This window comes from Malania oleifera, chromosome 5, assembly GCF_029873635.1.
Source record: "Malania oleifera isolate guangnan ecotype guangnan chromosome 5, ASM2987363v1, whole genome shotgun sequence".
NCBI classification, from domain to species: domain Eukaryota; kingdom Viridiplantae; phylum Streptophyta; class Magnoliopsida; order Santalales; family Ximeniaceae; genus Malania; species Malania oleifera.
In genome coordinates this window covers 40,512,757-40,536,763 of record NC_080421.1, presented here as the reverse complement: position 1 = coordinate 40,536,763, position 24,007 = coordinate 40,512,757, and the positions used below count along the sequence as shown (strand labels likewise).

At 34.5% G+C, this 24,007-nt stretch overlaps 1 protein-coding gene across 1 annotated transcript in view; it reads left to right on the top strand.

The window, feature by feature from the left end:
- Nucleotides 1-24,007, top strand: part of LOC131154848 (dolichyl-diphosphooligosaccharide--protein glycosyltransferase subunit 2) — a 44,736-nt gene that overhangs the window by 5,053 nt on the left and 15,676 nt on the right. The window contains exons 8-14 of the mRNA XM_058107636.1: nt 13,940-13,994; nt 20,525-20,652; nt 20,741-20,856; nt 21,202-21,271; nt 21,783-21,887; nt 22,289-22,378; nt 22,475-22,623. Coding sequence (XP_057963619.1) covers nt 13,940-13,994; nt 20,525-20,652; nt 20,741-20,856; nt 21,202-21,271; nt 21,783-21,887; nt 22,289-22,378; nt 22,475-22,623 — 713 coding nt within the window. The remainder of the gene's footprint in view (nt 1-13,939; nt 13,995-20,524; nt 20,653-20,740; nt 20,857-21,201; nt 21,272-21,782; nt 21,888-22,288; nt 22,379-22,474; nt 22,624-24,007) is intronic.

The following is a 24,007-nucleotide window of genomic DNA, read 5'->3' as shown; positions in this document are numbered from 1 at the left end:
ACCTAGCTGAGCTGATATTTGAGCCCATTGCAGGCCTAACTTTGATGAAACCAAATTGCCCAACAATAGGCCAAAATCCAGCTCAATAGAGATAGTCGCAGGCCCAGAACACCTTCAACTCCTGGGCAGCCTCTGCGAAACCTTAGCTGTATCTGTGGATGGCCATAAACCAGCCTCTTCTTGTTGTCGATCTGATTGTTGCTTGTCAGTTTCTAATGAATTTGGTTGCAGATTAGCTTCGCAATGGACCCAAAAGTTGCTCTTTCCCTTGCAATACCAATTTGTTCCAAGATCAAGGTTGCTGTACTGCACCAGAAATTCCAGTTACTTTACAGCAGTCTTAATTGAATCCAGCACCAATGGGCAACAAAGATTTCTCGCCATATTTCGACAGCCTTCATAATGAACGCCACCTGAGATGAAAATGGAGAACCTTTTCTGATTCCGCCCCAAGCCTTACTCCAAAAACTTCCCCTTACTCGCCAATCTAACCACCATCCAATAATCCACCTTCCCAGACCTTGTTTTGCAAGAGAATGTCACACCCGACCTAATGTTGAATACAATCTATTGACGAACCACTGTGCTGTCACTAAAGAAACACTAACCCAACGATCACAAAGAGTGTTTCTTTCAAACAACAAAACAAGACCATCCTTCCCTACTCTCTTGAAATGGAGATTGAAGGATTTTCCCTTGATCTGGATAGTTTGATGAGAGCCACCTTTGGCAAATGGAAGCTAAGTTCTAACACATACAAGTAAGGATGGGCTAGAAAATTGAAAATCCATATCGAAATGAACTGAAAAATTGGTTAACTATTTTTCCAGTTTGATTTTCGTTCCGTCCATTCAAACTGCGATTAATCGAACTGAATCGATACTTATAAATATATAAACATACATTATATAGTTATATACTAAAAAATTTAGAACTTGAATTGTTTATCCTTTTGTTATTTTCTGAAAACAAAGACTTGAATTACGAATTTTGTTTATGTTCAATTTATGGGTGGATGTTTTTAAGCTTATGTTGGAAGCTAAATTTAAAGTTTGTAAATTTATATCACTTCTTATTAATGCTTGAATTTTCAATTTACATGTCATTTATAATAGGAGAAATAATATTAGTTGGGAGTGAATTAAGAATGCTAAATTGCATGTAATGGTTCACTTCAATTAACCGTTGGATATAGGCCTAAAATTATCTGTTTGAAATGGTTTGGCTTCGGTTTGCATTTTCGAGCAAGCTGAAATTTCAGTTCGGTTAATGGTTTGAGGGGTATGGTTCTGTCAACTTAACCATGCCTAGCCATACACATGGGACGAAACCGAGGGATACAAGAGAGGTGGCGGAAGAGAGGGAGAGCGTGCTTCTTTGATTTATCTTTTAACATTATACCACTCATCCACCTTAGCTATCTCATTTCTGCAACTTTATTTTCTGAATATGTTGTTTCTTAATTGTCAAGCATTCTGATTCATATAGCATAGCTAGTCTTGTAGTCGTAAATTTTCTTTTAATTTTAAGGGTAGCTTATGATTGCATAACACACATAATGCACTTCTCCATCTTAGTGAACCTGCGTTTACTCTATGTATTTCATCTTCTTCAATTTTTTTTCGTTCAGATTGCAAAATAGATTGTAATGAGATCTGCTAGTGCTCTTAATTTTTTGACCATTGAATTTAATTTTCTCTCCAGCATTCTTCCTGCCATGACTGAATTTACTCTAATAAAAATAAAAATAGTGCAGGATGCAGCTTATGTAGGTTTTAGTCCTAATAAAGCCACGATTCCTAACTGAGGAAAGAAAAGTAAGCCAAAAGCCTAAATAAAATATTTAGCATTAAACAAAATAAAAAAATGAATTTTATTCTAAAACATAGCACTTAATAATGTCATTACTTCCTTTCTCACTTCAAATGGGTCTATTACTTCGTGGAATTTCCTCTTTTGTTGGCCCTTTGAATGTAGGGAGGTGGAGAAACTCTGTTTTTTGTTGGTATTGTTGGAGGCTTGTCATCTCTCTAGTGAGAGTGATAGTGGGGTTTGTTCAGGAGTTTATTCTCTTAAATCTTTCTTTGAGCATGTGATAGGATCCTTGGAATCCTTTGCCCTTCATCCTTTTAGCTGAAAAGCTGAAGTCCCTAAGATAAAGGTTTTTATTTGGTTGATTGTTTTTTTTTTTTTTTTATTTAATAGAGTTAACACCAACAATTTGTTGCAAAGTAGGAGGCTTGTGAAGGCATTATATCTAGATGTTTGTTTCTTGTGTTTTGATAGCTTAGAATATGTGTTGCATCAATTTTTTTGCATTTCCCTTTCTCTTGGGGGTTTGGATTAAGTTTGGTGTTTTTAGGGGAGTATTGGGTTTGTCTGGTTCCTTGGAGGATTTATTACATGTCTCTTTAATAGGATTTGGGAAGAGTGAAGCTGGTTTAGTTTTGTGGACTTCTTGGATCTATATTGTTTTATGGGAATTTTGGTTGGAAAGGAATGCTCGTACCTTCTCAAGTAAGAGTATTTTCTGGTACCCTGCTATGGGAAATGATTTGTATCTTCATAGGGATTGGAAAGCTGTTTTATTTTTGATTGTTTTCTACTCTCTTTTGGTTTCTATTTTTCCTGTAGAAGGATATCTTATTCCCCTCTTTGTAGAGTCTCTGCTTTTTAATGAATATGTCTTCTTTTTCTATATAAAAAAGTTATTATTCTTAAACAAAGTAAATGTTTGCTTGCACATGGGTACATGTAAAATATTTTGAGAACATATGATACTAAAGAATGATTTGCTGTTATTTGCAAAAGAACAACATCATTATCATTATCATATGTGTGATTCATTGCTAATTTTTTTAATAAAATATTTCTATTGTAGCCATAATTTTAAAAATCAATGCGTAACAGCTATGGCTGTTAGGTAATGGTTGGTGGTTTTTGAGACCATTACAGGGTGATATCTTGGGGGTTTTTTTGAATCACAATATGGGCTTTATGGTCTGTTATATTACTATATCGACATAGTTACAGATATTCCCTTGCGGTGTTAAACTGGCTGTGAATGATTAAAATAGGTTTTTGCCCTTTTTTTGGCATTGTTTCCTCTCTTTTCCCTTTGTTGAAGCTTAGAAAATCAATTTTAAGTTGGTTTATTTCCTTGAAATTTAGCATGCAATTTTTAATAACTAGCATTCAAATAGGCAAACTTTTTCTCTCATTAATTACATGTGCTAGTATGCTAAGTTCTTTCTATTTATTTTATTTTATTTTACTTTTTATGTTTTTTGTGTTTTCTTGTGCCTAATTTGGAGACAAAAATATGTTCTATTGCAATGCATTTTTGTTCTTGTTTAACATACAGGTATTCTTTATTTTTTTTTTTGGATAACAAAAATTCCATTAAAGATAAAAAAAAGTGCGAAGGTGGCATTCTAATTCGATATTTCATATTTCTTTATATTTGTGATTTCTTAGTTTAAACTTCACAGTTATAAAAGTGAAAAGTAGCAAATGCATGCTTCTTCTCACAATAACAACTAAAACAGCCATGATGATATGCAATACTTGTAGTATATGTTATATTTAAATTTTTTACAATTTACTAAACATCATTTAAAGAATTAGCAGGGTTGTTAGAATCGGGATCCTAAGTGGGATTGTTGTAGGGGTCTGCAGGATTGGATTGTAGAATCGGATAGAAAATCATAAGATTCTACTTTCATTGTAAAATAAATATTAAAAGTTATGTATGTGGAACTTTATGACAAGTCTTATGACTAAAACCTTTGTAAGTATAAGAATTTAAAAATACAATAGAAGTATTAAAAAGTTTATACAGTGAAAAGAAGAAAAAGAAGAGTAAGAAAAGAAGAATTAGAAGAAGAAAGAGAAAAACAAAGCTCACTGTTGAGTCTTTCTTGAAGCTTTTCAAGAAGTATATTTGTTTCAAAGCATGCCTCTGCTGGGCTGCTGGCTTGGCTCTTTTCTCCAGTGCTGCTGTTTGAACAACAAGAACTCTGTGTTGAAGAGGACTGAGTTGTTCTTGTCTAACACCAAAGAAAGAAGAGGATTGAGGACTGAGATCTTGTCGAAGACCAAGAACTCTGATTGTTGAACACCAAAGAACTGCTGATCGAACACCAATACTGCTGCCTGCTTCTGATTGAATAGCAGTCACCAAATGGAGGGCGCTGTGATTTGTTGAACAGTAGAATAATTTAGGTGTTGGGCTGCTGAACTTCGGAGAGGTAGAGGACTGAGGTGTTGAACTCCAGGGAAGTAGGTGCAGATTCTGCTGAATCTGTTCATCGATGGGAGGCAGGGAGCTATTTTGCCTGAATTTTTGGAGACTTTGGGCCACACTTAAACATTTTGGGGCTGTAAAAACCTGTGTTGGGCCTTGTTATTAAAGCCCAAAATAAAAAAAAAGGAAAAAAAAAACCCAATCCTGGTAATGATTGGTATGATTCTACTTGTGATTCTACAATTCCGATTCCAAAATTCTACTAATTCTTTTATGATTCTACCATGATTCTACATGATTCCAATTTTTGTTGCAACTTGGATTGTTTGGGTGAATCCTACGATCCAGAATCGCGATTTAATATCCATTAGAATTAGCATATAGGATTCTAGGATCAAAACATGTGAATCTATATGTTTTAAGAAGTTTGCTAATGCACAAAATGAATTCATGTCGTGGTGTTTGCTACTCTTCACGTAACGTCTGGGATGGCTGCAACCGTTGCGTCACAACCATTACTGTTATTTAAAACCATGATTCTTGGATCAAAACATGTGAATATGTTTTAAGAAGTTCGATAATGCAATTAATGAATTCATGGACGTGGTGTCCGTTGTTCGGTATGGAGCGTCTGCGATGGCTGCAATTGTTACAGCACAATCGTTACTATTATTTAAAACCATGATTGTAGCTTTTAAATTTTTTTGTCATTTACATGCCTAGACTAATTTACTTTTTGTTTGACCTAATGCTGCTGTCAAAAGCATAGTTTTAAAAATCAGTGCATAGCGGTCATATTAGAAATGGGTAGGAGAGAAAGCTGGAGAAATTGAAAAATTAGGATTTTAACTTTGGCACATTGGAAAAGAGAAACATAACAACAAGGTGGGAATTATTGTAGACAAAGACTTAAAAGATAATGTAGTAGATGTTCAAAGAATAGGGGATGAGATCATTAAAATAGAGATAGCTCTAGATTTGGAAATAGTGAACATCAATAGTGTGTATGCTACCCAAATAGGCTTAGTAGAAAATCTTTAAAGACAATTTTGGGAAGATATGGATTGTATTTTACGAGGGATACCAATGTCTATAAAGACATTCATAGGAGATAATTTGAATGGACACATTGGAAAGGATAACATAAGTTATGGAAGGATACATGGAGGCCATGGGTATGGAGATAAAAATGAGACTGGTGATACAATGTTATATTTTGCCATGTTTTATGATTTGGTTATATTGAATACTTTATTAAAAGAGAAGAACGCTAAATAACTTTCAAGAGTGGACATGATAAAAGCCAAATAGATTTCTTCTTAACTAGGAATGGGGATCGTCTATCTTGTAAGGATTGTAAGTTTTATCCTAGGTGAAAGTTTGGCTACACAACAGAGTCCTAGTATTAGATATCAATGTTTTAAAAGGCAAAGTCGTAAGGTGAGGCGTTTTACCCTTTGCGAGGCGAGACGTAAGCCTTATGGCATTGAGACGTAAGCATTTGGGGATTGTATTTTTTTTTAAATAATTAATAAATGAAATCAATTTATATATAGTAAAAAAATGAGAAAAAATTTAGAATAATGGAGAAAAAAATAAAAACATAATTTTTCAATATCATATAGGTCAATTTTAGCTAACAAACACAAACAATACATGTTAAAAAAATAAGCATGATCCATAACATTACAAAAAGAAAGAAAAAGCCAAATTAAAGCATCACAATATCTCATCATCCAAAATTCTAATTTCTAAGAATCTTAATCTAAATCAAGAAAGTTCAGAGGGAACTATCAAGATCTTTATCAAAGTCCTCATCTTCATCAAACTCATCTATAGTAGGAGTTCTTCCACTTATAAATTCCTCCTCTCCCACTTCAAGATCATCATCTTCCTCAATTGTGACCAATGTTGGCCTCTTGCCTTTGTCTTGAGTGCCTAGATATTCAATAAAGCTATAGGTTAGGAGTTAGGAGAAATGGAGAATTATAAATTAGTAGATTCAAGTGATATGTATGTACTCATGTTCTCACAATAATCACTAATCTTCCTTTTGCTAGGAAGTATAGAATGCGAGCTACTAGAAGCTTGTGTTGCTTGAGCATCATCTCCTTCAAAAGCTACCAAGGGCAAAGCTCTAATAGCATCCACTTCTAGGAGGAGATTTTCATAACCAAGAAGTATCTTTTGGGAGGATAGGTTCTTTCTTCTCACTGACCCATTCATCATCTGAAGCTACTTTCGCCACCAATATTGGATCATGATTTTGTCTTCTTCTTAGAGCTCTCTCCCATAGTTTGGTGTTGTACTTCATGTAAACTAGAGCATTCAATCTCTTGTGCTCTAATCTATTCCTCTTTTTCGTATGAATATACAGTTGAGTTTAGAAGATATTTCATATTTGAGTGAAACGATAATAACATGGCATTTGTAAGAACTAAGAACCTGCTCAAATGTGCTCCAATTTCTCTTACATCCACTAGCACTACATGTCAGGCTAAGAAAATGAATAGCAAACTTTGTCAATTCTGGGGCTTTGTCCCAAAACGCTTCCACCAATCAGCTACAAAAGAAAAAAACATGTTTAAGTTCTAAATTATAAGAAGAAACAAGGATAGAGCACTACTAATTAACTAATTTTTACGGAAGTATTATTTTTACCCGGGCTTCTCAACATTCTATAGTCAATAGCCACTCAAGTCCCAAAATCCCCTCATGCATTATCAAACAAATCCAATTGGATGTCTGTAGCTAGCCTCTCCTCATATCTCAACAATCTATCCATGCATTCAAATAGTCCTTCACTTCTTCACAATCAGAGAAGTTCTCTTTATAACACAATTGGGGATTTAGATAATATCTAGCAGCATGTAAAGGGTGATGAAGTTGTGTAGTCCATCTATCATCTATTTTTCTCCAAATGGGTCCTTACTTCTTGGCATTTCTAGAAAAAATTGCAGCAATTTTTTCCTTCGCTGAATCCATCAACTCATAGTGAAACCCCATGGCTGGTCTTTCCTTAGAATCAACTTCCCTTAGAGCATACACAAGGGGGACAACACTTTTGATAGCATAAGCCACGTGAGGCCGAAGTGTTGGTCAAATAAAACTATTGAGCGAGTCCTTACACCTTTATGCATTTTTGCATATGTAGAAGTGCACCACATCTCCGAAGAGAACATAGATTAAAGGCCTCACTTGTGTTTGTAAATGCTTTGAAGTGTCAAAAATGCAGTAGCAAAGTGCGTCACTGCAGGGTGGATGAGTTCTTTGTTGTTGGTGAAATGCTTCCTCATAATTGCAAGTATATAGGAATGATTATAAATAAATTTCACAACTTGCTTAGCCTTTAGGATTCTGGTTGCATGGATCTTCAATTTTGCAATATCTTCGAACATGAGATCCAAACAATGTGCAGCACATGGAGTCCAATATAGCTTCTCCCTCTTTTCCATAAGCTTCTTTCCACCATTTATCATGTTCTTCGCATTATCAGTTATCACCTGCACAACATTCTCCTCACCAACTTCCTCAACCACCTCATCCGTATGCTTAAAGCATCAAATCACCATTTTTTATAGAATTAGAAGCATCAATGGATATTAAAAACCATGTACCAGTAAGACTATTCACAAGGAAATTAACCAAGACCCTTGAACACCCATTAGTCCATCCATCAACCATGATAGAACATCCATATTTCTTCCAAGCTTTTTTGTGCTCTTTCAACATGCCATCGATGTCTTTCACTTCATATTTAAGGATTCATGTCCTCATCTCTTGCATGGATGGAGGCTTGAAACCTGGCTCGTAATTAGCAATACATTCCACCATAACACACCAATATACGTCATCCATCAAATTAAATGGCAGAGCATTGTTGAACACAAACTTTCCTACACACTTCATTTCTTTCTTCCTTCTTCCATTTTGAGTTTAGAGTGGATTGTTTGGTCTGTGAAGATGAAAACTTATCCATTGGACCTCTAGCCCTAGGATTAAGGTCAGTCCCTTTGTTCTACTGCTCAATATCTCAAACTAATGGAGACATAGCACTCTGAGTCCCTCCCCCTGGACCCATCTCAATCTCTTCAAGAAGTTCATTTCTTTTACACTTCTCTTCTTGGAATTTTTCAAGAGCAATCTTGGACTCATCTCTCACGTTTTGAGGAGCTTTTGGGCAAGGTTTCATTCTCTTCCTTGTACTTGCCAAATGATGTTTAAATCTTGTGACAGTTTTACTGCAAGTTTGATCACAAAATTTGCATCTAAAATATTTTTTCTCCATCAACGTCTTTTATGTATTTCTAAACAAAATCTTTTTTCTGCCCCTTTGACCCACCTCTAGACATGTTTTTGTTTATTGAACAGGAATAATCAGCAGCTGCAGTAGGAAATTAAAACTGAAAATTGAAAACTGAAACAAATTAAAAGCAACTGCAGCTACCATGAGTTTTAGAGACAGTGGCAGGGTTGCTGGAGAGAGACGAGAGGTACGAATGGGGCGTCGGAAGAGAGATGAGACATTGGAAGGGGTTGTCGGAGGTAGATCAGAGGTTGGAAGTGGTTGTTGACTCGTCGGAGAGAGACGAGAAGCTGGAGGAATCTTTGAAGCCGTACGATCTTTCTAAACCAATCTATCACTGGCACTAGAACAAACCATTCTATACTAGTATACTGAGCAGCGATAGAGACGATACGTTGGAAGGAGTCGTTGACTCGTTGGAGAGAGACAAGAAGCTGGAGGAGTCTTCGAAGCCAGACGCAAGCTTGGAAAGAGACGAGAGCTTCGAAGGGGTCGTCAGAGAGAGACGATACGTCGGAAGGAGTCGTCGACTTGTCTTAGAGAGACGAGAAGCTAGAGGAATTGTCGGAGAGATACGGAAGTTTGGAGGAAAGAAGCTTGGTCGATAGAGGGGGGTTTCGATGCTCCTATTTGGCTGTTACTTGTTTTTTTTTTTTTAATATTTTAAATCAAGGACTCCCAAAGGGCGTATGCTGTCACATATGAGGCGTAAAAGGCGCGTTTGTTGGCCTGAGGCGTATGCCTTCTCCCTTGAGGTGTACGCATTTGAGGATTTACGCCTTGCTAATTATGCCTTAGGGCATTTTATGCTCAAAATGCCTCTCACATACGCCTTTTAAAACATTTTTAGATATACATATTAAAAAATAGACAAAAAAGAGTAACATAAATCAACACTAAAAGGATTAGATGGTGGAGCTTGAAGGGAGATTATATGGTAAAATTCAAAGATAAAATGATTGGAGAGTGTGATTGGGATTGTAGGGGATAAGGTAGATGCAAATATTGTTTGGAATAAAATGGCTAACTCTATCGTAAGGATAACAAAATTGGTTTTAGGTGAGTCCAAAGGAAGATACTCGGGTAGTAAAGAAAGTTGGTGGTGAGATCAAGAAGTCCAAAAAGCTGCTAAGACAAAAAAAATTTCATATGAAATATGGAAAAATTGTAGAAATATAGAAAATCTTGAAAACTATAAAAGGGGAGAGAAAATGCAAAAAAAGAAAAAAAAAACTATTAGTGAAGCTAAACATAGAGTTTGTGATACTTTATATACTAGATACAAAAGAAGGAGAAAAAGATAATTATAAACTTGTTAGAGCTATAGAAAGAAAATGCAAAGATTAGGTGATGTAAAATGTATAAAGGATGAGAATGATAATGTCTTAACTAGAGAAGAAGGCATAAAAGAGAGGTGGCGAAGATATTTTGATAAGTTGTTTAATGAAAACCAAAATGAAAGATTGAACTTGGTAGTGTCAAATGGGAAGACTAAAAATAAGAGATTTATTCATAAAATTAGAGTTCTTGAAGATATTAAAAAAGATGAAAAACAGGAAATCTATGGGACCAGATAAAACACAAATTGAAGTTTGGAAATGTTTAGGGGATAAAGGAATTGTTTGGTTAAATAATCTATTCAATATTATTATAAAAATCAAGAAAATGTCAGAAGAATGGAGGAAAGGTACGTTAGTACCTTTATACAAAAACAAAGGTGATATTCAAAATTGTAATTACTGTCGTGGAATTAAGATTATAAGCCATGCGATGAAATTATGGGAAAGGTTAATTGAACATAGAATAAGATTTGAAACAATGATTTCAGAAAATCAATTTGGTTTTATGCTTGGGACATCAACAACAGAAGCTATTTGTCATTTAGAAGCTTAATGGAAAAGTTTAGGGAAAAGAAAAAGGACTTGCATATGGCTTTTATTGACCTAGGGAAAGCTTATGATAGAGTACCTGGGGAATTTCTTTGGTGGGTCTTAGAAAAGAAGGGTGTTTGTAGTAGATATGCTAAGGTCATTAAGGATATGGATGATAGAATAGTGACTAGCGCTAGGACTATAGGAGGGGAATCTTGAGATTTTCGAATCACAATAGGTATATATTAAGCTTCTACTTTGACTCCGTATCTTTTTACTTTGTGATTGATGAACTTATTAGAAACATTCAATATGAGATCCTTTGGTGTATGTTGTTTGTAGATTGATGATAGTAGAAGCGGAGTGGAATCTAAACTAGAGCTTTGGGGAGCCACATTAGAGTTTAAAGGGTTTAGGATAAGTAGGAATAAGACAAAATATATGAAATGTAATTTCCGTAATGTAAGCAGTAGTAAAGAAAAGATTTAACTTGATAATCAGGAGATTGATAGCCTTAATAGATTTAAATATCTTGGATCTAATATGCTAGTGGAAGGGGAAATTGAAAAAGGTGTTGTACATAGAATTAAAATAGATTGGGTAAAATGGAGGAGTGCCTTAGGTGTGTCATGTGATCGTAGAATATCCTTAAAATTAATTAGGCTGACTATGCTTTATGGTTCAGAATGTTGGGCAACTAAGAAACATATACAAAAAGTAAAAGTTACTGAAATGAGAATGTTAAAGTGGATGAGTGGTACATAAAGATAAAGTAAAAAATCAGCATATACACAATAATTTAGGTGTAGCATGGGTTGAAGACAAGACACAGGAGGGGTAGCTTAGATGGTTTGGGCATTTGAAACGCAGGCCTAGTAGAGCACTTGTGAGGAGGAGTGAGTTGGTTTTTGTTTCTGACATGAAAAGGGGTAGGGGTAGGCCTAAAATAACTTGGAATGAGGTAGTGAGAAAGGATTTAATAGTCCTTAATTTAATAGAGGAAAAAGCTCTTGATCCGGTGAATTGGCGGAAAAGGATTCATGTAGCCGACCCCACATAGTGGGATTGAAGGCTTGTTGTTGTTGTTGTAATGGTCATATCAACTGTTATTAGCAGTATTGGTGGCTTTTGAGACCATTGCATGCTGATATCTTGGAGATCCTTCGATTCACAACTGCAGTCGATCCACGATATTGTAACAGCTCTTATGGGCTACTATGGGCTGTTACAGTTTGTTGCACTATCAAATGGTTGTGAATGACAAAGACATTTTTGAGTCTTTTTTAACCATTTTTTCATTTTTTTCCCTATAGTTTAGCTTAGAAAATCAATTTGAAATTGGTTTATTTTACTTTGTAATTTAAAAAAAAAAAATTCATTTTCAGGTTTATTTTCTTTGATATTTAGTATGGTTTCTTTAACAACTAGCATTCAAATAAACCTAGTGCTTTCCCATTAAAATTACTTATCTGCATATTGTAAGTTCTTTCAATTTTATTTTATGTATTTATCTCACGCCTACTTTGGAGATAAGAACGCATTCTGTTGGTATGCATATATGTTCTCAAATATGAATGTTCGGTATTTTATATTTCATATATTTCTTAATTTAAACTTCATTTATAATCAATAAGCAGCGAAAAGTAGCAAATGCATGCTTCCTCTCGCCAATAGCAACTCAAGCAACCAAGATGACATCCAATACTTGTAGTATTTGCTATATTTAGATAAACTAAAGATTAATAAAAATAATTTAAGACATTAATATGTAGGATTCTTGGTTCAGAGCATGTAAGCCTATGTGTTTTTAACAAGTTTGCTAATGCGAGAAATGAATTCATGAATGTGGGTTTTGGCTACATGTTGTGTTACATCTGCGATGGCTTGGGACTGTTGCACGGCAACTGTTACAATTAGGTTGATGGTCACCAGTTTTTAAAACCATGGTCAAAAGCAGAAGGTGCACTTGGTGTTGGGCCCCTTTATTTTAAGAAACTAAAGAGAAAAAAAAAAGTGTTGAGTAAAGCAAAGCGCTATTCAAATTTAAGGCACTGTATGATTGCATTTCCTATATTTTCTTTTAATTTTTGGTTTTTATATAATTTATTTATTTATCATAAAAACATAAAAAATATTAACATGCGTCGCTAGACTTGGCAAAATGGATAGAAATTTGTTAATCTGAACCGAATCTGATCTGCCTGAACCGAATCATAACTGATCCACCCGTTAAATGAGTTGAATATGGTTTTAAAAGAACTTACCCGTTGTTAAACGAGCCAGGTCAGTTGCATCTGACAAATATCTGCTAATCCATTAAGAAAAGGGTTTTAGCCTATTTATTGTTTACATTTTACCCAGTACCCAACCTGCCCAATTTCCAAGCCCATCTGCAGCAATGCAATGCAAGATTGCAGGGGACCCAATATTAGAGACTTAGACTCCCCACTCCATGCAGCCACATCCCATGGAGGCCATCCAAATACCCAACCCAAAACCCCTTAGGTCCTCACTGACTTTGCCCAAATTACTGAAACTCCTTTAATTCCCTTAGATACTAGCAGCAAAATCTATGAAACACATTGAACCTTAAACTTCAATCCGTTATTCTTCACTCTCTATCTCTTTCAGTCTCTCCTTAATCCATACTTCCTAGTTCTCACTTCCCAGAAAGCAGTTGACATACCGCCATTATGCAACTTATGCCATAGCAGTATGCCAAGTAGCCAATGCGTAGGGAAACTGGACAATTTAGACGCACACCATCTGGACACACAATCAATGCTCTTGCGATGCAGCTGTGCATCCCATACGATCAGCTATTCACATTCACGCACTTGATTTTTTTCTTGATTCTAGTATGTTTGAACATTGAACTTCAATCGTCCATTCATGCAATTGGTTACTAAATGTTTTGCAATTTACCAAGTTATAAATTAAGAAACAATTAATTATTACTTTAAGACAATTAATTATTAAGTTATGAAATGAATTATTGATTCAGTAGTGAAAAAAAGTATTGTTAAGAATGGCGGATTATCTGATTAGAACCGCCATCAGTTCATCACTTAATTGAGTCAAATAAGAATTGTTGTTTTTTCATCCGATTATCCTCCACAGTTTATCGAATCTGATATGCTTTTCTAGGTCTATGTGTGGTTATATTTATTTATATGAAGACATTTTTTGTTGGTTTTTGGGAATTTTGGGTGGCCTGTGCTAGTTGTCAGCTACACCCTCTTCAAGAGTTTCTCACTTTGGTCACTTGCCCCACCTAAGTGTTTTACCCCCTTTGAGCTAAATAGGAGTCATAGCTTCTTTACCATAATTATAGAGGCTGGAAGGCTTATAGCAAAATTGACTCAACATAACATTTTCCTATGATTGATCATCCTGTTTTTACTTCTGTTCACATGTTAGTGTGTTCTTGCATTTTAATTTTTTTTTCAATAGTTGTGCGATTATTTTAATAGAAACTGCTATGTTCTATACCTTACATTTATTTTATTTTGGCAGATTGACACTCTAAAAAATGACATAGTGAAGCTTTTTGACAGTATTGAGAAATATGGTATGTACAGCCTATCTTTGCACATGTTTGTGCATGCTTGTGCTATCTTTATTCATTCAAGAGTTAATTTGTGCTGCTTTAGATTTTCTTATTCATATGTTGCTCCAAGTATTGAACTTTTTTAAGGGGTTGCTTGCTATTAGTGTCAAAAATTATAGAAAAGAAAACCAGAATGGAAACTAAATATTAGAAACAAAAACTAAAAACTGAAAACCAGCAACTTGAAACTAAAACAAATTAAAAACTTGATTGAAGAAATGCTCATTTTTGCCCTTGAACCAAATAACAATTAAAAAAATATTATTAAAAGAATAGAAGTATTAAATAATATAAATTAAAATATTATAATGCAAAAAAAAAAAAAAAAAACCAAGCCTTAAGTCCCACTAGGTTGGGTCGGCTATATGAATCATTTTCCGTCAATTTATGTGATCATGGAACATTTATTTTGACAAATTTAGGTCTATTAAATCCTTACTCTCTCATTCCAAGTTAATTTAGGTCTACCCCTACCCCTTCTACTATCTCCCATAGTAACTAAAGCACTCTTTCTCATTGGCGCACTATGTGGCCTATGTTGTAAGTGCCCAAACAATCTGAGTCATCCCTCCCTTATCTTATCTTCTATAGGAGCTACGCCTAACTTACCACGAGCATGTTCATTCCTTAATTTATCTTTCAGTGTTATACCACTCATCCATCTAAGCATTCTCATCTCGACAACTTTTACCTTTTGGATATATTGTTTCTTTGTCACCCAACATTCTGATTTATATAGCATAGCTGGTCTTATAGCTGTCCTATAAAACTTCCCTTTTAATTTTAAGGATATTCTATGTTCGCAAAGCACACTTGAAGCACTTCTCTATTTTACCCAACCTGCTTTAACTCTATGCATTACGTCATCTTCAATTTCTCCTTTAGCTTGCATAATAGATCCAAGGTATCAAAATATACAAGTGCTATTTATTTCTTCATCATCAAGTTTAACTTTATATCCAACATTCCTCCTACCATTATTGGAATTACATTTCATATATTCTGTCTTATTTCTACTTATCCTAAAGCCTCTAGATTCCAGAACTTCTCTCCATAATTTTAACTTAGCCTCTACTCCGCCCCTAGTTTCATCAATCAATACAATATCATCTGCAAACAACATAAACCATGAAACCTCATTTTGAATGCTCTTATTTAGTTGGTCCATCACTAAAGCAAAAAGATAAGGGCTCAAAGCAGATCTTTGATGTATACTTATGGTGATTGTTCTCCAGTTTCTCCATCTATACCTACTACATACACATTTTTTTTTAAAACCCACCATAAAACTTCCCTAGGTATCTTATCGTATGCTTTCTCTAAGTCAATAAATATCATATGCAAGTTCCTCTTCTTTTCCTTGAACTTTTCCATTAGTCAATAAATATTTTTTTAAATGGCTTTTATTATTTTTTATTTTTTTGAAAATTTATGGAAATTTTTATTTTAATTATATTTTAAATTCATATGGTCATTTTATTTAAATTTTTTAATTTAAAAATATGTGCAAAATGAATGATTTGATCCAAAAAAAGTTAATGATGGATATTAAAATATTTTGGCAACATGTTGAAACAGTTGAAATCTGGTTTTCAGTTCTATTGCAACAGCAGAAATAGAAACTAGCAATGTAAACAAATGCGCTTTCATAATTTATTTCTTCATTGTATAAAAATAAAAAAAACCGAAAACAAAAACGATAGCGAATAGATCCTTACGATTCTGTGATCTGATTTAGTTTCTCATGTTACTTAGTTTTGCATTGTATATGATAGATTCGGAATCTATTTGAAACTTTGGTGGGTCCATGTTTGTTTAGTTAGCCATTATTTGTTTTATTTATTTATTTACATTGTGAAGTAACATAGGGAAGCAAGATTATTATTTCGTAAGTTATAATTGTAATTTTTATTACTTATTTAGGGATGTTTTATTGGGTAATGTATCTTCTAGATTTTAGGGGTTTATCATTTAGGAAGCTAGTATTTCATTTTTTTTTTAAGGTTTTTAAAATTACTTTCCTTATTCTTGGAGCATTGTATTCTTATAAAAGGTTCCTTTAATGTATTAAGGGTTGGTATACAAGGATTTCATTTTGATATTGAATTTATATTGAACTTTGCCTCTTCTAATCAAGCAGAAAGCTTGGTCGCGTTGAGTTATCTTCGCAATTAGCGGTGTCAGTCTATCCAGTTGTCCTTATTTGAATTAATCCTGGTTTTATCTCCATGAATAATATGGAACACATTGAGAATCAAACTTACTATTTTGTAATTTTAATTTTAGTTACATTTATTTATTTAGGGATGTTTTATTTGAGTAAATAATCTTATTGATTCTAGGGTTTTATTATTTAGAAAATTGACCTTTTAATCTTCTTAAATTGCCTCCCTTGTTCTAATCATTGTTGTTCTAGAAAAGGTTTCCCATGTATTGGTTTGATATTGAAAGAGTAAACTTTGGACATTGAATCTATATTTAACTTTACTCCCCTAATCATGCACCAAGCTTCGCAACATCTAGGCTTTGTTTGGTATCAAATCTGTTTTTAGTTTTTTGTTTAAGTTTTTGTATAGTGAAGTAGCAGATTACAAAAAAATGCATTGTTTATGTTATTGGTTTTTTGTTTGTGTTGTTATTTCCAGCTGTTTCCAAAAAAACTAAAAAACCAGGTCAAGTTGTTTTGGCAACTTGCTACCAGAATTCTTTAAGATCTAGGATTAAATTTTGTGGATTAAATCATTCATTTTATATGTAATTTTTAAATTAAAATAAAAATAAAGTGACCATTTGAATTTAAAATACAACAAAAATAAAATATCCTTAAAATTTCTAAATTTTTTTGAAAATAATAAAATCCTTTTAAAATATTCTTACTATTTCTCTATTGTCATGTACAATAAGATTATTTTGAAAATTTTAAGAAATAGTAAAATCCATTAAAAATATTCTTACTATTTTTCTATTGTCATGCACGATAAGATTATTCTTGTAGAGTGAACTTGATTCTATCATCAAGTCTCTGTCTTTCGTAATGACAAGTCTACTCTTACTTAAATCTCAATCTCTCAATCATGGTACTAGATGTCCACTCCCCACATCTCTTCTCATAGTAGTCAAAGGTGCAAGGCGCACCAAGGCACAAAGGGTATTTGAAGCTGAGGCGCGAGGCGAAGGTGCGCGCCTCATGAAGGTGAGGCACACAATTATTAAAATGGTGTAAAATGCCTATTTGGGGTAATTGATATATAAACACATTTAGTAATATTAGAATTTAAAATGCCAAAATATTCAATACCAAAATTGGAAATTTAATGAAATTGGCAGGCCGAAGGCCAAAAGCATCAACATACTTCAACATCAAAAGAAAAGAGTACAATAAAAGATTTCAAAGTCTTAAATCTAAAAATCTTCCTCAAATCATCAGTCATCACTCATCATCAACTAAGTCTACCAAGATATCATCTTCCCCTTCATCATCTGAATTTTCTTCTCCAGCATCATTTTCCTCTTCTGTCTCCTCTGCACTATCCTCTTGGATCTCATTCTCATCTACAAGTTCCAACATTGTGGTCCAGCCCCTAGCACTGCTAGATGAAGCTCTTCCTCTAGGAGATGATGACATATTTGCTCTAATTCTTGATCTAGTGTGGTGCGGGGGGTTATTTACTCTAGCAACTTTAGCAACAAAACCCCTAGTCAAAAGATCATCTTCAAACACAAGTTCATCATCCTCATCAGAAACGCCATCCATTCTACCAATTAACCACTCATTACTATCATCAATGTCCTTTAGAAGGATGGGATCAATGGTGTCAAGCTTGTTGTATTGACGCCACAAAGTTCGATTATATTTCACAAATACCAAATCATTCAAGCGTTGCTGAGATAGCCTATTTCTCCTTTTTCTAAGAAGCTGCAAAAAGTTTTAAGTAATATAGTAGATAATGATTCTAAAAAGCAGTAGATTGATAGTTCATGTTCTTTAATCCATGATATACTAATGACTTACATGTTGGAATATGCTCCAATTTCTTTAGCAGCCGGTAGCTGTGAGGCTAAGGATTTTCATAGCAAACTTTTGCAAGTTTGGAGCTGATGATCCAAATGACATCCACCATTGTGCTGTTATAAAATAAATTTTAAATGAATACCTACTAGCCAAATAGCAAAAATAATTTTAGATAGAAAGAGGTAATAATGGTGCTTTTATCTTCCTTTGTCTCATTGCCAAATCAATTCCAAAGAGGCCACTAGCGCTAGTGTAATTTTCAAACTCATGTAAACCTTTATCATGCATTTCAAGGGTTGGCACTAACTTTGCAATGCATTTGTACAAACCCGCCATGATTTCTTCATCTTGTGAAGTGTGAGGGTTTGAATAGAAAAATTTTGGGTTCAAGTAGTGTGCAGTTGCATGCAAAGGTTGATGGAGTTGGCATCCCCACCTCGTATTAATAATTTCAAATGGCTCCTTGAATGTATCCTCTCTCTCTCACCGAAAGCCTTAGCTATGACTTCCTTAGCCCTATCCATTGCTTCATAAATGTATCCCATTGCAGGTTTCTTTTCCCCATCAACTAAATGGAGTACATGGACATGTGGGTCTGTCAACTTAAGAGCATAAACAATGGTACTCCAAAAGGTAGGCATCAAAACAATACTAGATACTCTTTTTCCAGCTGCCTCATTTGCCCATTTAGTAATATTCCAATCTGCAGAAGTAAACATCTTCCTCAAGTTGTTCTTTTGAAGGTGGATTGAACGAAGAGTGATGAAGGCATTTGCAAATATTGTATCTGTAGGCCTTAGTAACTCCTTTCCTCTAGAGAACTGTCTCATCAAGTTCACCACACCAACATGGTTATAAATATAACCATTCAAAAATATTGCCCTTTTCAAAGTTAAATGAATTGAAGGCATCTTCCCAATATCCTCCAATATTAAATCGAGGCAATGGGATACATCCTTTGACTACTATGCCTCTTCTCACATCCTTTCTCAGCTCCCAGGTTCCAAACCTTTCCTAAAGCAATTATTTTTTCCCGAAAACTGGCCCTTGATTACTTTACCATTATCCTTATCACATTTGTTTTAAATTGAAAATCTGTATTCATCCCAGTATAAAAAGATACTGCCAACAATCCACGTAGGTTTGCCCAAGCTCTGTAACCAATCCTTGAATTAATATTAGCCTAACCGAACCCTCATCTTTACTTGATCCATTTAGGCCAAACCAAAATTTTCAGACCTAGCCCATTTTCTGCAATTGCTAGCACAGAGAGGCTTAAGAAAGATGGTGATTAATTGGCCATTAACATCAATCTCTACCTATCATTGGTTGGAGCAGGCCAACGTTTTTTTATGAGATTGTTCTTGAAAAATCTTCATCATCTCCCAATGTTTCAAGATTGTGCTGAACACAACTTTGTTTGAGAAACCCATTGATGGGAAGTTTGTCCTGATCGTTGAAGGTGTTCACAAAGTTCTCACACCTGCATGCACACAATTACACTGATACACACCTGCACCATGAGCTTCACTTGGAGTAGACGCAATGCACCACTATTGGAAACTAGACTCACGAGGCTTCAAAATGATAGCTGGTGGACCACATGGTTCAATCCAATGAGATTGAACTATGAGCTGAAAGAGCTCGTATTTTCCATGATACTTTGAAAAGTTGAAGATTAATTGTTATCAACCAATTCAAGTGACAACCCTTGAAGAAAACTTGGCCCTTTCCAGATGATTGTGACTATGTTGCATCTGTGGCCAAACTTGGAAATTGTATCTATTTTCATTCCTTAGTGTGGTGCAGGTGGATGCTTTCTTGTTCTGTTCCTTTTGGGCTTCTGTGGTGTTATATACTTCCAGAAAAGTTTTTTTTGGAATCTGTTAAATTAGTTATATACCATGCATGGTGATACAAAGTCTCAAATATACTTGCAAACAATTTCACTTAGTCATTTGTATAATGTACCAAATGAAACATGAGAACCAAATAAATGTCTGCTTTTGTGCCAAGATATATCATTGCCATTCCTATGAGAAAAGGGTCTTCTCCAGGTCCGGTTGTAAATCTTGCTTTCACATCTTGTATTGGAAAGTTTCAAGTGATAGTTCCCATTTTACATAATTAAGATGCTATAGGAAAAACCATACAAAATGTTGAATGCCGACTAATAGCATTGGTAATTTTTGAGTTGATTTGTTTTTTTTTTTTTTTTTCACAATGGTATGATTTAAACTCTGAATCTCTCTTCCTCCATCTTCAACCCTTTACGGGCAGTTTGGAAAAATTGATCTTAGTACCTATGACTAGAAACTTTACCATATCAAATCAGTTCGGGGTTATGCAACATAAAATCATATAAAATATCACTTAGTTGCTGCACATCTGGCCAACACTTTGGACTCTCTAGAATCGTCTCTTTTTTGTTATTCTTTGTTAAATGATGCATCTTTCTAATGACATTGTTGTCTTGTAGACGATGGGGCCTTTTACTTTGATGAGAAACATGTTAATGCACGCGAACATCAGGATGCTCTTTCAACTACTGCTTCTGTTGTTCGAGGGATCACAGCATTTTCAGCTGTTATTTCTGGCAGTCCAAGTGTGAGAGCATAAACTATGCTGTATGTTTTATTCATTTGTATTATATAATTTTTTTTCTCCTGTTAAAATGTCTTTTATGCTTTTGCAGCTTCCAGGGGATAAAATATTGGGTTTGGCAAAATTCTTCCTTGGAATTGGGATTCCTGGCAATGCCAAAGACTTCTTCTACCAAATAGACTCACTAGGTTGCTTGGAAAGCAATAGGCAAGTATTCTTGGAAGTGTCCCATTTTTTCTTTCTTTTATATATATCTTGATAATGATTGTTGAGCTGTATTTTTAAATTTAAATTTCTAAACACTGTGCTTGCTCTTTTATTTGTTTCAGATTTTCTTTTTTATTTTTTGCTTTTTTATTGCTCCAAGTATTCTTTTTTTGGTTGAGAAAGTTAAAAAAAATTGGTGTGTCAGTTAACCTTATGAATGCATCATAACTCTTGAAGTACTTTATGTCATTTACAATCAGTTTTGAATTTTATTAGCACATTAATAAATAAACTTTGGTCTTCATGTATTCAAAGCTAATGTAGAACTATATTTTGATGGTGCAGGGTTGCCATCCCTTTGATTTTGTCACTTCCAGCTACTGTGCTTTCATTGAGTAAGAAAGACCAGCTAAAGGTATGTCACCTGATCTTAGTCCCTTATGTCTGAGAGATGTTGTATAAAGTATAAAGCTGTCTGATTGTTTTAACCCTTTAGAATGAGGGTTGAAAGGTTATGTGAATTATATAAAACTATATTTTTTTTATGCTCAAGTTGACATTTTGAACCAGCATTCTGCAATTATGGCAAGCATAAATTGTGTGATTTTAAGATTCTGTTTGCTAATTATTTAGCTCAAAGTTTTCTAGAGATTTTTGTTCACTTGTGATAACTTTTTTCTTTCTTAAACGTTAATCTGTCATATGATTAAATTATTTATTTCACCTGCATGGGGTCTCTGCAATTGTTTCATGCGATTGTCCATATTGGCAAATCCTTGCATATGTATATTTGTATATATCTTTGCATCTTAATTACGTTTCTGTTGTTGTCACTGTTACTGAATTTCATTCTTCTGGCATGTATGGGATCTTTTATCATGGAGATCATGGATTTTAATTTTTTTAATATAAATGTATGTTATCAGGTTAAGGTGAATACTGTGCTAGGTTCCAGTGCGCCCCCTCTAACAGTAAAGCTTACAAAAGCTTCCAGTTTTGATTCAAAGGATTCTTTCATAATTGAGAATCAGGTGCCCAATGGATTTTGTATTTGCTTCTTGTTTGTTGCAATTTATTTTTCTGTTATTTATTTGTCCTGGATGTGCTGCTTGATCAGTTTGATATGTCATCACTTTACCTAAAAACTTAAGCTGTTAGATGATGGGCCAACAATTTACATCAAGCTAAGTCTTTCATGTGTGACCCCATCTTGCATATGAAGAGGCAAACACATGAACTTGAATCAGCCCACAAACAGAACAGAGGAGAATGCACCCTAACGGATGTGACAGGCAGAAACAATAACAACACTTAAGAATTGTTTTAGTATTTTCTACAAAAAAAAAGAGAATTGTTTTAATATCTCTTAACACGGTATCATCAACTGCGTAAATTACAGCTGTATGTTTTTTGGCATATGTCGATATTGTAGGAATTGAAGTTTGACCCAGAGAATGCAATTTATTTCTTGGATGGTTTGCCAAAGGGTGTTGATGTTGGACATTATGTATTTGTTTTTGAGGTAATCATTTTATTTTTGTTGCTGGTCTTTCAAATACGGTTAAGCTGTCGTTCACTGGGTTTTCTGTGCATGATATGATACACCAAACATTTTTAGGTTGTGCTTCGTGATCCAGAGCATAAGAAAGTTTATGCAACTGGTGGTCAAACTCGGGTACCATTATTTGTTACGGGAGTCATCAAAATTGATGGTGCAGAAATTGCTGTACTTGATGGTGATCTTGGAAGCATAGAAACCCAGAAAAAGTATGTTAACATTCCCTCTTAACTCTTTCCTTGCTCCTAGACTCCTATTTTCATCTATATGTGTTGGGCACACATTAATATGATTAGTTGTCATCTTGAAGCATATACAAACGTGGTTGAATCCCATCTGGACTTATATACCTTTATTTTTAAAATGTTTAATTGATGTATACATTTTTTTTCCTTTTAAAAAACCTATTATATTAGGACTCAGACTAGAGATAATACTGTGCAGCAATGTGCGGCTTGTTGCTAAAGGTATTTTAAATGACACTAACGACAATTATCCTGGTCTTTGAACTAATGCATTCACATGTGGATCCAGTTTTGTGGATACCGTACCATACACCATTACACCGTGTATCATGTCAAAATTGGTGATTTGGACTGCTGTGTCAACTAGGAATTGCCTAGGAAGACAAAAGGTATATATATATGCGCGCACACACACACACATGCACACACACACACACTTTAAAGGGCTTTTGAGTTGACTTAGGTCATTGTTTCTGACTCCTCTTTTTTATCTTCTTTATCAAGAACAAGTCTTTGGATCTCCTAGAAGAGATTCTTCTTTTCTCTCTATAAAGAGTAGTTCTCAAATATGTTTTTTCCTGACATATTCCTGCAAGAGACCTGAATCTATTATTTATTGTTTTTGTGGGGTTTTATGGCTCCTTTGATTTTGGGGAATTTTGTGCTAGTTTATGTGAGTTCATACTTTTTGTGGTGCATGAAACCCCCATGGCTCTTAATTTTTAGTGAAGACTGGTTGACAGAGGGAAGGGGAAAGTGGGATTGACCCCATTGGATCTGCATGGGCTGAAGGTGGTGGAGGGCCCAAGAATGCAAGGCGCAAGTTATTGACTTATTGTCTTTTTTTTTTTTAGTGTATGATAATATTATAATAGAAAAATGTGAGGATTGATGACTATCGTAAGATTTTTTATGGAATATGTGGTATGACAGCTGGGAGATCTGATATTTGGATTCACAATCATTATATGCGCATTTGCTGCTTTGGCTCTTTTTTTTCTTTGATTGAAAATGAATGATGTTATTAGATTAGGAAAGAATGAACGATCAGAAGGATAGGAAAGCCATCATCAATACAGATAAAGATAAAAGAAAAGGAAATGCAAACTGCTAATAGGGCTCAGCCCCGTTGTATATCCAAAAAACACCAGCTGCAAAAATCCAATAGAGACATGCACTTATCCTGTCCCAAAGTAAAGAAACAAACCCTTTTCCAGTAAAAATATGTGTATTCTGTTCCACCAGATCCCTCACAAAACAGGAAGCACTGGACAACCCCACAACTGACCTGCATCCTTACTCCTCCCAACACCTCTAAAAGTGATAACCAAAATATCTTCCAGGCTTC